The sequence below is a fragment of the Staurois parvus genome, unplaced genomic scaffold, assembly GCF_062004578.1.
Source record: "Staurois parvus isolate SC_StPar_1 unplaced genomic scaffold, SC_StPar_1.0 ptg001051l, whole genome shotgun sequence".
NCBI classification, from domain to species: domain Eukaryota; kingdom Metazoa; phylum Chordata; class Amphibia; order Anura; family Ranidae; genus Staurois; species Staurois parvus.
This window is the reverse complement of record NW_028318847.1, coordinates 1514580-1529227: the sequence shown is the minus strand read 5'-3', so window position 1 is coordinate 1529227 and position 14648 is coordinate 1514580. Positions and strand designations below refer to the sequence as shown.

General features: G+C 45.1%; 1 protein-coding gene across 2 annotated transcripts in view; it reads right to left on the bottom strand.

Annotated features, from left to right (window-relative positions):
* The window catches only part of LOC149440815 (transmembrane protein 272-like), a 91176-nt gene extending 76784 nt beyond the window's left edge, over positions 1-14392 (bottom strand). The window contains exons 1-2 of one of the 2 annotated variants that reach the window (XM_089658115.1): positions 14353-14392; positions 12902-12939 (exon numbers count right to left, since the gene is read on the bottom strand). In XM_089658115.1, the coding sequence (XP_089514241.1) occupies positions 12902-12923 (22 nt within the window). In that variant the 5' untranslated portion in view covers positions 12924-12939; positions 14353-14392. Of the gene's footprint in view, positions 1-12901; positions 12940-14352 lie in introns of those variants that run through there. The other variant, XM_089658116.1, reaches the window with a different exon arrangement.
* Between the last annotated feature and the right edge of the window lie 256 nt (positions 14393-14648).

Sequence of the window (14648 nt, the reverse complement as noted above, 5' to 3'; positions counted from 1 at the left end):
TCCCAAACTGCTTCAAATGTGGGAACAGAATTAGTGTGCAAAGCAGTTAGGTACTCTAATTTTCTAATCTCTGCTATAACCTTCAGCAATTCTGATAGTGTAGGGGGTGTAGTAGAAAGCCAATGCATGGGAATGGTTCTCCTGGCCGCTGTTAAAACGCGAGAGGAACATTTTCTTGCAAATTTGGAGAGGCCTGAAAAAGGTAGGCCCAACAAAAAATGAATGGGCTCAAATGGAATAGAAACCCGCAAAAGTAGCCGTAGTTGAGTTAGGACCTCTCTCCAATAGTGTGCAATGTACTGGCAGGCCCAAAAAATGTGGAAAAGAGTGCCAGTTACCTCGCCACAATGCCAGCAGACAGAAGAAACATTTGGATTACGAGCATGGAGAACCTCAGGCGTCCTATACCAAAACATCAGGATTTTATAAGTATTTTCTTTATATACTACACATAAAGAAGATCTGGAAGCAGCCACCCAAATCCTGCTCCATTGATCTAAGGCAATGTCACATTGGAGGGTTCGGGGCTATTTACGCTTATAAAGGTGGGCATTAATAGAAAGGGGGCAGGCGTCTAAATGCAGCTTATATGTGGAGGAAATTATTCCCCATTGGTATGGGCCTTGGATACAGATAGGCTCAAAGGGGGTAGGCTTCTCAAGAATCAGAGGAGGCTTTGGAGGAAAAGAAATTACGTATCTGCAGCTAAACATAATATTGGTGGGGTGGCATACGAGTGGCTTTTTGAATATCAGGGAAGGATTTAAGCTTATGAGTCGCTGGATGGACCAAGTGTCGCAGCTGAAATAGGTTGGCCTCAGTCCAGGGATGCACATGAGCCAAGTCCAAGCTATCTGGGAGGCATGGGTTAAATATGACATTGGTCAAGGGGGAACACAGGGAGGATAGGGCGAATTTAACCCTACACCGCCTCCATATACTGTAGATAATGTGAACTGCATGGGTCCAAGCAGGAGATGTTTGTAAGAGGTGTCAGTGTTGGCCATAGACCAGAGGAGGGAACAAGAGTGTGTCGGACTATTGTAGCCATTCAATTTTGACCCATTTATTAGGGGGCGTTGGAAGGACCATGACACAAGAGCCCGTAGGTGGGTAGCTAAATAGTACGTCAAAATGTCTGGACCCCCAGATCCCCCCCTAGATCGAGGGGAGAGAAGGACAGTACGGGCAATCCAGTGAGATTTATTATGCCAGATGAAGTGGAGGAAGGATTTCTGAAGGGAACGCAAATAATGAAGCATATGACTTAAAAAACAGTGCATGGAAAAATAAATACATGAAAAAATTCCAGTAATATCAAAATCCTAAACTTAGGAAAATCAAGGTAAAAGTCCTAGTGATGCTGTGTAGCATAATAAAGAGGTCCTTGTATATTCAAACACCAGAGTGCACCACCACCTGTCAGGAATGGACTGGCCAGCAATGGTGGGACTCGCCTGCCTTATGGGCTGCAGTACCAGGGCTGGCCAGCGGGTGCTCCCAGCAATCAGAGACTCAACCTTGCAGCCAGCTAAACACCTGAAACTGCTTATACTGGTGTATTTAAGGGATGGCCAGACCTGCAGACTTGGCCTTGGTGTTTGTTTTTCCTGGGCCCTGTATCCTGTTCCTGCATCCTGTTCCTGTTCCTGTCTTGTTGCTGACCCTGCCTGATCTGACCTCTGCTGACTTCTCCTGCTCTGACCCCGGCTCGTTCCTGACCATCCCTCTGCCTGACCCTCTGTACCACGCTGCCCGCTACCTGCTGAACCTGGCTTGTGACCCCGACCATTCTCCGCTTGCTCCCCCTGTACCTACCTGCCCGATTGATATTGACCTGGCCTACCTGATGACGCTTGCATTGTATGTACTGTTATCTGTGGGTGGTTGGTTTGGTTCGTTTGCACTGTGTTATGTTTTAGTATTGCACTGCGTTTATGTTTGTATTGTTAGTGTCAATAAATTATATTGTTTATAACATATCTGAAGTCTGCGTTTCCCTGCGTCAGTCACACACCTCTGGTCATACCCGGGAGCCCTGACATTACACCAAGGCCAATCCTGACCAGAAGTGGCTGCACAGGGAAGCCATCTTGGTTTGTTGATGGGAAGGATGGATCTTGATGAGGTTGTGTATTTATATCTGCTAGTGTTTGATGACAGAGAGTATGCTTATCAAACTCTGAAGGAGTATCCCCGGGATGAACTGCTAGAATGTATACGGCTCGCTTATGTTCTAGTAGATCAGGGCACAGAGTTCTCTGAGGTGCAGCCATTGATTTAGATTTGTGCGGAGTTGGTTTCATCTGGTACCCCCGAATGCAGGGATGAATTTTTGCCGCCATTTAGTGCCGACCAGGTAGAGTCCCTGGTATGGTTATTAGAGGATGATGTGGATTGCTTCTTGGAGCGTTATTCTGCATGTTCACCACAGATACTAAGAGATTGTATAAACGCAGTGCAGTCTTTGTTCAGACAGGCTTTGTGTAAGCTCAGCTTTGTTCAACCCATACTGCAGACATGGACAGATTTGTTGCACCCAGCCTCAGTCAGCCTACAAAAACCCAGTCCTGCTTCTAATCTATTTCCCCAAAGCTCTATTCCTGCATTCCCAACAGCTCCTCCTGCCCTGCTATCTACCGCATGTCAGTACCCTGTTCCCACTAGCTGCACCTATCCTGCCTTTAACCCTGTAAAAAAGCCCTCTGTAGCAACTGCTCTCTCCCCTGTTCCATCCTCCAGCTCTTCTCTGTCTCCAGCTGCTCCATTTGTTTGCAGACCTGCGTTTACTTGCAGTGCTCCAGTAGTTAAAACCAGAAAAAAGCGGAAATTCTTTCCAACCAATACCATCCTGCCAGTATCCAAACCGGTGAGCCTGCCGTCTGAGAACCTGCCTTCCGTGGTTCAGCCTGGTGCCTCGGCACCCGCACTTCAACCTGATGTCTGTACCCGGCCTGATGTCTGTACCCAGCCTGATGCCTGTACCCAGCCTGATGCCTCTATTCAGCCTGATGCCTCTATTCAGCCTGATGCCTCTATTCAGCCTGATGCCTCTACTCAGCCTGATGCCTCTACTCAGCCTGATGCCTCTCTTCAGCCTGATGCCTCTCTTCAGCCTGATGCCTCTACTCAGCCTGACGCCTCCACTCAGCCTGACGCCTCTACCCAGCATGATGAACTGATCCAGCCTGATGATCCTATTAGGCCAGTTGACTCGATGCCCGCTGTTGATCCAGATGATCCGGTACCTGATCCGGTGCCCGCTGTCGTGCCAATTGACTCAGAGCCCGCTGTCGTACCTGGTGACTCGGTGCCCACTGCCTTGCCAGATGACGCGGTGCCCGCTGGCGAGCCAAATGTCCATATGGTGGGATATGGCCACCTTTGAAAAATATCTGAAAGATCGGTTAATTCCAAGGAGGTTTAGATGGGATATTCCCATTTGTGATGGGTTAGATGATGTAGAATCAACCGAAGAATGGTTTGATTTTTTCCATGAGAAAGGTTTAGAACTGGTGAGATTTCTAATGAAGAGAAAACAAAGAAAAATGAGGATTTTAGAATCACAAATAGGAGAAATTAAAAACAAGTTGGAACCTATGAAAGACTCTGTGGACATAGGGCCATATAATAAACGTCTAAATAAAGATCTTGAAAAATTAGACCAAGAGATAAAATATAGGAAAACCAAAAAATTCCAGAGAGATTTTAATGATTTTAAAAAAGAACAAGTTTTTAAATGGCAGAGTTCCCAAAAGGAGACAGATATTGGATCCAATAATACCACTCCGATTAAAGATCAAAAGATGGATGAAAACAGACCCCTCCCTATGCCGCCAAAAATAGCATTTAGAGGTAATAATGATCAGAGAACTAATCAATATGTACCACCGTACCATACTCCGCATAATGGATGGAGGCAGCAACAAAAGAAAGGAGGTTCTTATTATAATAATAAAAATAATAATAAGAAAAATAATAATAATAACAACAAAGGTAAAAATGGAGGTAATGGTTGGAGACCTAATCCACAGTGGAACCAACCAAACAACTATTACAGACCAGAATACTATGGCCCCCCCAGGCCTGAGTATCACCAAAGACCGTACAATTACTACCCGGAAAGGAGCCCAAGATTTTACCCACAAGAAAGGTGGTATCCACCCAATGGAGAAGGTAGAAGCCCTATTGAGATGTCTAATAGATATGAGGCACTAAGAAATGAATTGCCACCGAGAGATTTTTTAGACAGAGACAGGAGTCCGGAAGGAGTAAGATGGAAAAGCCCCCCAAGAGGAGGGGATGTAGGGCAGGGTGGAAACAGCAAAAGAAAAAGAGAACAATAGGGGAAGGCGTTTTTAATTTGAGTGGATGCGATCTATCTAAAGAAGAAATCATGGCGTTAGATAAAGGCCTGAAATTCGCACCACCCAAAGCAGCCAATAAATTTGACACCTATGTTGATGCTCAAAAATTCATTCGCAAGTTAAATATAAAGAAGTATTTCCTAGGACTACCAGGGGCAAAAAGCAATGTAGCCAGTGGTTCGAGTAATGAGATTTTACATAGTCAATTAAAAAATAAGTCACTTTTTAATCCACAAGTTTCTGGTAATCACCACATTGAGGTTTTTAAACGTATGATTAATAGAGATTTGGATAATCTCAAAATTCCAAAACTATCAACTAACATTGGTATCCAGACAGGAATTAATAGACTCTCCAAAAGAGATAATATAGTAATCAGACCGGCAGACAAAGGAGGGGGGATTGTGATTCTGTCGAAAGATTACTATTTACAGGAATTGAATAAACAATTATCTGATATTACTACATATAAAGTTATTCCAAAAGACCCGACATTAATCTATAAGAAGAAATTGGTTAAACTGGTACAAGAAGGAGAAAATAAGAAATTTTTAAATAAAAAGGAGGCAAAATATCTAGTACCAGAAATGTGTAGGATACCCATAATATATACAATTCCCAAGATACATAAAAATATGAGGGAGCCTCCAGGTAGACCCATTGTAAATGGAATACAATCCATCTTAGCGAGACTAGGTCAATATGTGGACTTCTACCTACAACCTGCAGTTCGAAGGACCAAAGCCTATCTACGTGACACCAAGCACCTAATTCAACTACTGGATAAAATAGAGATAAACTCGGAAGTTATTCTAGCAAGTGCGGATGTAGCTTCTTTATATACTATTATAGATCACGATGGAGCAGTGGAGGCAGCAGCTTGGGGCCTGAGACAATATACTAATATTGGATGGCCACAAAGGAAATATATATTAAAATGTTTAGAATTTGGCCTCCAACAGAATTACTTCTGGCATGATGAGACTTTTTTTCAGCAAATAAAAGGAGTCGCAATGGGGGCTAAGTATGCCCCCAGTGTGGCCAACTTGTACATGGCCCACTGGGAAGAAGAGGCGATCTTTAGTCAAACCCCCGAGGAACTTATGTTATATTCCAGATATATAGATGACGTGATCATTATATGGAAAGGAAACAGTGAGTCACTACTAGGTTTTCTGAATAGAATGAATAACAATAATAGAAATATAAACTTCTCATGGACATATGATAATTGTCAAGTCAATTTTCTAGATCTTAATATTAGAATAGAAAGAAGAAATATTATTACTAAAACGTTCTTTAAGGAAGTAGATAGGAACGGCTTTATACCAGTAGACAGTTGCCATTTTCCCCCATGGCTGTATAATATTCCAAAGGGACAACTGGTTAGGCTAAAAAGGAACTGCTCAAGGCAAGAAGAATACATAGAACAGGCGGAAGTGATGGGGAATAAATTTATAAACAAAGGGTACCCAAAACAAGAAATTGAAAGACAGATTCATGAAGTCGGGAAACTGGAGAGGAATTCGCTAATAGTGGACAAGAAGAAAGATGAGAACTTTGACAGTCAGATGGACATTGTGCTGGACTTTAATGTCCATTACAAAAAAATAGAGCAAATATTCAGGAGACATTGGTCAATTCTGAAATCTGATCCTGTGTTGAATCCAATATTAGATGATTGCCCAAAATTTATCTATAGAAGAGCACCCACACTAAGGATGAGGTTGGTAAAGAGTGTGTTAGATCCACCTGATAGGAAGAAAAAATCCACTTTTTTGGATCAAATAGGTTTTTTCCCGTGCAGACAGTGTTATGGGTGTAGGGAAACGAGAGGAAAAAACACGAAATGTAAAACCTTTAAATGTAATGTTGATGGAATGGAGTTCAAAATCAAAGATTTCATTACTTGCCGTACAGAAGGTGTGGTTTATGGTTTGGAGTGTGGCTGTGGCTATCAATATATAGGCAGAACCAAAAGGCCACTCTGGAAACGCATTAGGGAACATGTTCAGAACATAAAAAATGGTTTCCCGAAACATAGTGTATCCAAACATTTTTTAAAAAAACATAATAAGGATCCTTCAGGTTTGAGGTTCTGGGGGATACAAAAATACACTAAACACTGGAGAGGTAGTAATAGGATAAAATCTCTTAGCCAGGCGGAATCCCGATGGATTTTCACTATGCATACACAGGCACCTTTTGGACTCAATGTGGAATTCGATCTAAATTGTTTTATTAGTGACTTTTAAATATTTAAGATTCATTTTACATTCTTTTAGGAAGCCCCTAGTGGTGGTAGTCGGATATGAATGGATATATATTTACTGATATATTGGCAATCTATTGATGGTCTATTGTTAGAATAGACGGGAATAGTTAATGGTTTAGGTAAATATTTATATATTATGAGTTTATTTTAATTATCAGTGTATTAATATGTTGTTTAGTTTTAATGGTTTTTAAACATATGAGATATAATAAAAAGGATGAATATAAGATTTATATATATCAATATGAGGAATACTGTAAACTCAAGCCATAGGTGTATCTGTATGACCCCTTTATATATGTGAGATTTCTTATATACAGTAGAGAGGTTTTTTCTGGGAAAGGTTAAAATAATAAATGTTTTTATTTCTATTTTTTAATATTGAGGTGCAAAAAACTTTTTTGAGGGATATACAATTGGAACATAGGGTAATTAAAAACCTAAGTTTGCTCTATATGTAGAAGGGCAATCTAATAAGATGTTGTAATATATGTATTTGTATATACATATATATTTTTGTATATTACGTTTTTAGTGTTTATATTAAAAAAAAATTTTTTAAGTGTTGTCTATATAATAAAATTACATAGGTGCATTAAGTGGTTTTATTAATATTAAAAGGTTTTTTATATATCGCGGATTAAAATAGTGGCATAGATCGAGGTTTTTCCCCATAGGGGGGACATTATGTTAATGTTCCTCCGTGTGGTTGAGTGAAGATAGCGGGCTTCGGGAAAATGGCCGCCGGGAGCCCGCCCTTCAATTGGGAAGAGAGTTTCAGGCTGGATCCTATTTAAAGGCATTCAGTCACTGGTGGGCGTTAACCCTGATGAAGTCACGACGCACGTGACGCAACGCGTCGGTACGCCATATCCGGTTTGGAACTACGTCACTTCCGGTCACGTGGGACGCATGTCCGAACGGAGCGGCCATATTGGTTTCCCCCTGTGTTCATAAGATACACCTATGGGATGAGGTGGAAGGCTTTTGTAACAGGAAATCCAATGTGAGTACAACCGCTATGTAATTAGAAGTGGCTTGCATTAAACAATATTACACTATGGGAAGCTCTGTTTTGTGTCCTATATGATATATGAGTGGAGGAGAAGTGGAGACCCTGTGATCACCTGCTGAGCTATCGAGAGGAGGAGGAGAAAGTTTGGCCATAGAGGAGATCAGTAGCCTTTTGGCCCCTTGAGGGTCAGTGTGGGGAGGTGAGCAGGCACTGCTGCCATTTGAGGATTTGTGTTTGAGCACTAGAAGTGAAGATCACTGTTCTATCACAAGCTACACTTGCATGGACTTTTTTTATTTATTTATATATATATGATATATGATTTATACATATATATATGTTCTGTATATGCACTTAAAAAAGTTTATTTGTATACACTTGTTCACTTTTAATTATTGCACTTTTCATTTAAAACAGTGAAGGAGACTAAGGAACCCCTTGGAATCATAAGATTATTTGTCACTGGTGTGTTTATTATCACTGATAAATTAGGAATTCAGTTTGGTTTGTTTAATTTTTGGTTGTAAATGCTCCAGCATTTAATAAGGAACTATTAACACGTAGCACGTATATTCACTGATGGCACTTTAATATATATAGTTATATATGTTTATTCATTAAGCGCTTCACTATTTTTTGTACATATAGAGCCAAATGACCTGATGCCTGGTGACCCAGTGCCCGCTGTCATACCTGGTGACCCGATGCCCGCTGTCGTGCCAATTGAGTCAGAGCCCACTGTCGTGCCTGGTGACTTGGTGCCCACTGTCTTGCCAGATGACGCTGTGCCCGCTGTTGAGCCAAATGACCTGATGCCTGGTGACCCGATGCCCACTGTTCAGCCAGACGATCCAATGTCTGACCCAGTGCCCGCGGTCATGCCAGTTGACTCGGAGCCCACTGCCTTGCCAGATGACGCGGTGCCCGCTGTCGAGCCAAGTGACCTGATGCCTGGTGACCCGATGCCCGCTGTCCAGCCAGACGATCCATTGTCTGACCCAGTGCCAGCGGTCATGCCAGTTGACTTGGAGCCCATTGTCGTGCCTGGTGACCCGGTGCCTGTCGCTCCGCCTGGGGGTCCGGCGCCCGCCGCTCCGCCTGGGGGCCCGAGACCTGTCGCTCCGCCTGGGGGTCCGGCGCCCACCGCTCCGCCTGGGGGTCCGGCGCCCGCCGCCCCGCCTGGGGGCCCGAGACCTGTCGCTCCGCCTAGGGGTCCGGCGCCCGCCGCTCCGCCTGGGGGCCCGATGCCTGTCGCCCCGCCTGGGGGCCCGGCGCCCGCCGCTCTGCCTGGGGGCCCGGCGCCCGCCGCTCCGCCTGGGGGCCCCGATGCCTGTCGCCCCGTCTGGGGGCCCGATGCCTGTTGCCCCATCTGGGGGCCCGATGCCTGTCGCCCCGTCTGGGCGCCCGATGCCCGTCGCCCCATCTGGGGGCCCGATGCCCGTCGCCCCGTCTGGGGGCCCGATGCCCATCGCCCCGTCTGGGGGCCCGATGCCTGTCGCCCCTCCTGGGGGCCCGGCGCCCACCGCTCCGCCTGGGGGCCCGATGCCTGTCGCCCCGTCTGGGGGCCCGATGCCTGTCGCCCCGCCTGGGGGCCCGGTGCCTGCTGCTCCGCCTGGGGGCCCGGTGCCTGCTGCTCCGCCTGGGGGCCCGAGACCTGTTGCTCCGCCTGGGGGTCTGGCGCCCGCCGCTCCGCCTGGGGGCCCGAGACCTGTCGCTCCGCCTGGGGGTCCGGCGCCCGCCGCCCCGCCTGGGGGCCCGAGACCTGTCGCTCCGCCTAGGGGTCCGGCGCCTGCCGCTCCGCCTGGGGGCCCGAGACCTATCGCTCCACCTGGGGGTCCGGCGCCCGCCGCTCCGCCTGGGGGCCCGATGCCTGTCGCCCCGCCTGGGGGCCCGATGCCTGTCGCCCCGCCTAGGGGCCCGATGCCTGTCGCCCCTCCTGGGGGCCTGATGCCTGTCGCCCCGTCTGGGGGCCCGATGCCCGTCGCCCCGTCTGGGGGCCCGATGCCCGTCGCCCCGTCTGGGGGCCCGATGCCTGTCGCCCCTCCTGGGGGCCTGGCGCCCGCCGCTCCGCCTGGGGGCCCGATGCCTGACGCCCCGTCTGGGGGCCCGATGCCTGTCGCCCCGTCTGGGGGCCCGATGCCTGTCGCCCCACCTGGGGGCCCGGTGCCTGCTGCTCCGCCTGGGGGCCTGGGGCCTGCTGCTCCGCCTGGTGGCCCGCTGCCTGCTGCTTCGCCTGGTGATCCGATATGCCTCTGCCCGGAGTCCAGCCCGATGTGCCTCTGCCCGGAGTCCAGCCCGATGTGCCTCTGCCCGGAGTCCAGCCCGATGTGCCACCGCCCGGAGTCCTGCCCGATGTGCCTCCGCCCGGAGTTTAGCCCGATGTGCCTCTGCCCGGAGTCCTGCCCGATGTGCCTCCTCCCGGAGTCCTGCCCGATGTGCCTCCGCCCGGAGTCCAGCCCGATGTGCCTCCGCCCGGAGTCCAGCCCGATGTGCCTCCGCCCGGAGTCCAGCCCGATGTGCCTCCGCCCGGAGTCCAGCCCGATGTGCCTCCGCCCGGAGTCCAGCCCGATGTGCCTCCGCCCGGAGTCCAGCCCGATGTGCCTCCGCCCGGAGTCCTGCCCGATGTGCCTCCGCCCGGAGTCCTGCCCGATGTGCCGCTGCCCGAAGTCCAGCCCGATGTGCCGCTGCCCGGAGTCCAGCCCGATGTGCCGCTGCCCGGTGTGCCGCTGCCCGATGTGCCGCTGCCCGATGTGCCTCTGCCCGGAGTTCTGCCCGATGTGCCTCTGCCCGGTGTGCCGCTGCCCGGAGTCCTGCCCGGTGTGCCGCTGCCCGGAGTCCTGCCCGGTGTGCCAGTCTTTGATATCCCGCCAGTTACCAGACCCGGGCGGTGGAACATTTTGCCCAGCTAGGACTGTTTGGAGCGTCCTGAGGCCGCTCCTTGAGGGGGGGGGGTACTGTCAGGAATGGACTGGCCAGCAATGGTGGGACTCGCCTGCCTTATGGGCTGCAGTACCAGGGCTGGCCAGCGGGTGCTCCCAGCAATCAGAGACTCAACCTTGCAGCCAGCTAAACACCTGAAACTGCTTATACTGGTGTATTTAAGGGATGGCCAGACCTGCAGACTTGGCCTTGGTGTGTGTTTTTCCTGGGCCCTGTATCCTGTTCCTGCATCCTGTTCCTGTTCCTGTCTTGTTGCTGACCCTGCCTGATCTGACCTCTGCTGACTTCTCCTGCTCTGACCCCGGCTCGTTCCTGACCATCCCTCTGCCTGACCCTCTGTACCACGCTGCCCGCTACCTGCTGAACCTGGCTTGTGACCCCGACCATTCTCCGCTTGCTCCCCCTGTACCTACCTGCCCGATTGATATTGACCTGTCCTGCCTGACGACGCTTGCATTGTATGTACTGTTATCTGTGGGTGGTTTGGTTGGGTTCGTTTGCACTGTGTTATGTTTTAGTATTGCACTGCGTTTATGTTTGTATTGTTAGTGTCAATAAATTATATTGTTTATAACATATCTGAAGTCTGCGTTTCCCTGCGTCAGTCACACACCTCTGGTCATACCCGGGAGCCCTGACACCACCATAAGTATTGGAGGACTCTTACCGGATGGATCTCTTGTCTCTTCTGCATCTCCATGTACAGCCATTAAGAATAAATGCCATGTTTCAAATCACCTTCACAACTCTCCTCATACTCAGTAAGATACCATATCCAACAGTAACAGGTAATCATTCATGACATGAAACATGAGCGAGGAATGCTTAAATGCATGTTTATTAGAAAACGTAATCAATCTACTCACGTCTTAGAACATAAAAGCACTTCTAAACATAAAATACCAGTCCCAGGAGCCGATCTGAGTTGTTTCCTTGTAGTAAACAGTGTGATGATGAGAGTATAAACCGCGCCTGACTCTTTTTTACCATAACGGTCCGCATGTTCTGGTAAAAGTCCTCTAATACTTATGGTGGGGATGCACTCTGGTGTTAGAGATGTTTTGATACACAAGAACCTCTATATTACGCTGCACTGCATCACCGGGGCTTTTAAATTGATTTTCCTATGTTTAGAACTTTGATATTACTGGAATTTTTTCATTTATTTATTTTTCCATGCACTGTTTTTTCAGTCATATGCTACATTGTTCGCACACTTTATTTAGTTGATATATATAAGGTTGTACACAATTTATCTAAGTGTTTCTGCCAGCTGTTCTTTTAGATCTGCCAGTGCAATTTCTATGGGTATAGAACAAACTAGTATTTTGTCACTTCCGATATTGCCGGATATAAACAGTGCCATTTTTGGCTTGGGAAAGCTTATGATAACACTGATCTTGGTGTGATCAGACACTTTTAAGAGCAGAGGGGAGATCTGGGCTCTAATAGATCGCAGATCTCTCAGTTAAAAGTATATATCACTGCCTATTGCTATCACAAGAGATGTTTACATTTCTTTTGATAGCAATAAAAGTGATTTAAAAAATGTAAAGGGACAGTGTCCAAACATTTTAAAGTGTGACTTGTTAGGTATCTATTTACTCAGCATAATACTCTGTTTACAATTTACTCAGTACTTGGTCTTTTATATTTTACAAAAAATGGTATTATATTTTGTTTCTGTGCACTAACATGCATTAAATTGTATTTTTGCGTTTGAAAAACCACTGCACAAATACTGTGTGACATAAAAAAATGTCAAAACCCACATTTTATTCTCTAGGACCTTTGCTAATATAGATAGATAGATAGATAGATAGATAGATAGATAGAGATATATACAGTATATAATGTTTGGGGGTTCTATGTAATTTTCTACAAAAAAAATGGCAGAAATGGCCGGTAAGGCAGTGGTTAAAGAAGAAGCTAAATTTGATGCAGTTCATCAATGCAACCTGAAAAAATAATAAATGCTATTATGTTGCATAGGGGGTCACCAAACTTCTTAAACAAAGGGCCAGTTTATTGTTCTTTAGACTTTAGGGGGGCCGGACTGTGGCCAGTGGGAGTAAACAATGCTTCAGGCTTGGTGGTCAGTGGAAAGGAGGAATAATGTCCCGTTATTGGTATCAGTGGGAGAAATAGTGCTCCATTATTGATGTTAGTGGGAGGAACAGTGCCCAGTCTTTGGTGTCAATTGGAGGAAAAGTGTCCCAGTTTGGAGACTGCAGATGTAGAGATACAGTATATATTAAACTTAGTTCAAGCACATTATATAACTATATTAAAACATAAACATACCTAGGTTACAGGTTAAGGCCATATTTTATATACAGTATCTGTAAAGCAAGAATCATCATGGTCAACATCATCATTCATATATAGTTGTATTTACAAACTATGATAAATAAGGACATAAAAATAGGCAGTAAAATGTGTAAATTACAGTACACAGCAGAATACAATTATTATAAATTATCCATAAAAATGCATACTGTTTTTAGTGCAGTTCTGACTGAAGACATATGAAACATGACAAAACAGCAAACTCCCTAAGCCAATGTAAAATTTAGACTAAAAAATTATAAACTAGACATTTTAAAGTACAAATATGAGGTTTGCTAAGAGAACAACCATTATTAAAATGTTGTTAAAATGACACTAGCCATTAGGGCGTTAGGGAGAAGAAGCTGCAGGGACTGGTTTAGCAGCAGGGAGGTTCAGAGAACTAAGTAAATCTTATTGTTCCTTTGAACCTAAACAAGCAATTAACCTTTGCAGTGTGGGCACAGCAAGGATAAATTTTTATTTGCCTGGGATTGGGCTTAAAAGAATAAAAAAGCTGCTGGTTTTATCTACAGTCGACATGTATTCATTTAGCAGCTGTCTGAAGCACTCTAGACAATAATGTCTACAGTAACATGGGGGCGGTTTAATTATGCCTTAAAAAAAGTGACATGATGGTAGAGCCATTTCTATCACGCAACTATTCAAAGTATTTCAGAGAACTTATTCAGAGGATCAATTTTTTATGGGAGCTTTTCAGCATTTACTGAAAATCGTAGATGTTAAATATTGCTAAAAAAGTGACTATGATCAACTAATCATATTCAATAATGACAAAAAAACACTTACCCGCAATGTCATTGATTTAAAAAAATGTGCCACTTTTTATGATTGGTTATATGATTTTCTGAATAAATATCACCCATTAACTATACCATGTAAAAAACAGTGCATTCCAAAGCAGGCAATCAAATGCATATAATTTTATTTTGGGGAACAAAAGTTACCCCCTGAGCTCTACCCTAAGTGGGGACAGCATTGTTATGGATATTTTGAGAAGCCCATTCTATGAACAATAAGGCAAACATGGAAATCTATTTTTAATGTTATTGTAGGCTCAACTCTCTTAATCAGCATAATTGAACCACAAACAAGGTCCTAAATGGAATTTACATATGGCATTAATGTAATTCTGTTTCTGTAACCATATTGATTGATAGTGGCAGAAAAATGTCTTGTTTCAGGCCCAACACAGAAATATATTGCTATCTTCATCATGCATTATACTGTAGATTATACAAATAAAATAAAGCATTATTTGAGTGTTTAAATATTTACTGTCTAAGTTCTTTACTGTTTCCAGTGCCTACAATTACAATAAAACCCCCAAAATTAGAATTGTTATTTATATTTAAAAATTTTTGTATTTTAAATTTAAAATAAGAGAGTGGGTAAGTTGGTACTACCTGTTCAATGGAAACTCCTCTGCTGTGTGCATACTGTATGTTTTACTGAACTAAAAGTCTAACCAGAACAGGATATTATGAAATTCTGTACGGTATATGTGGTAATAGGGCTGTCTCCCACAGGGTTTTTTTTTAAAATCTACTTAGAGCTGACATATTACATAGATCGAGTACATAGAACAATACACATTATTCCTTGCCCCCAAAAAGTGATTATAATCTAATCCTCATTATTTCACCATAGTGTGTTGCGCTCCTTATTATTTAATATCTCTTTAAATACTTATAATCCCAAA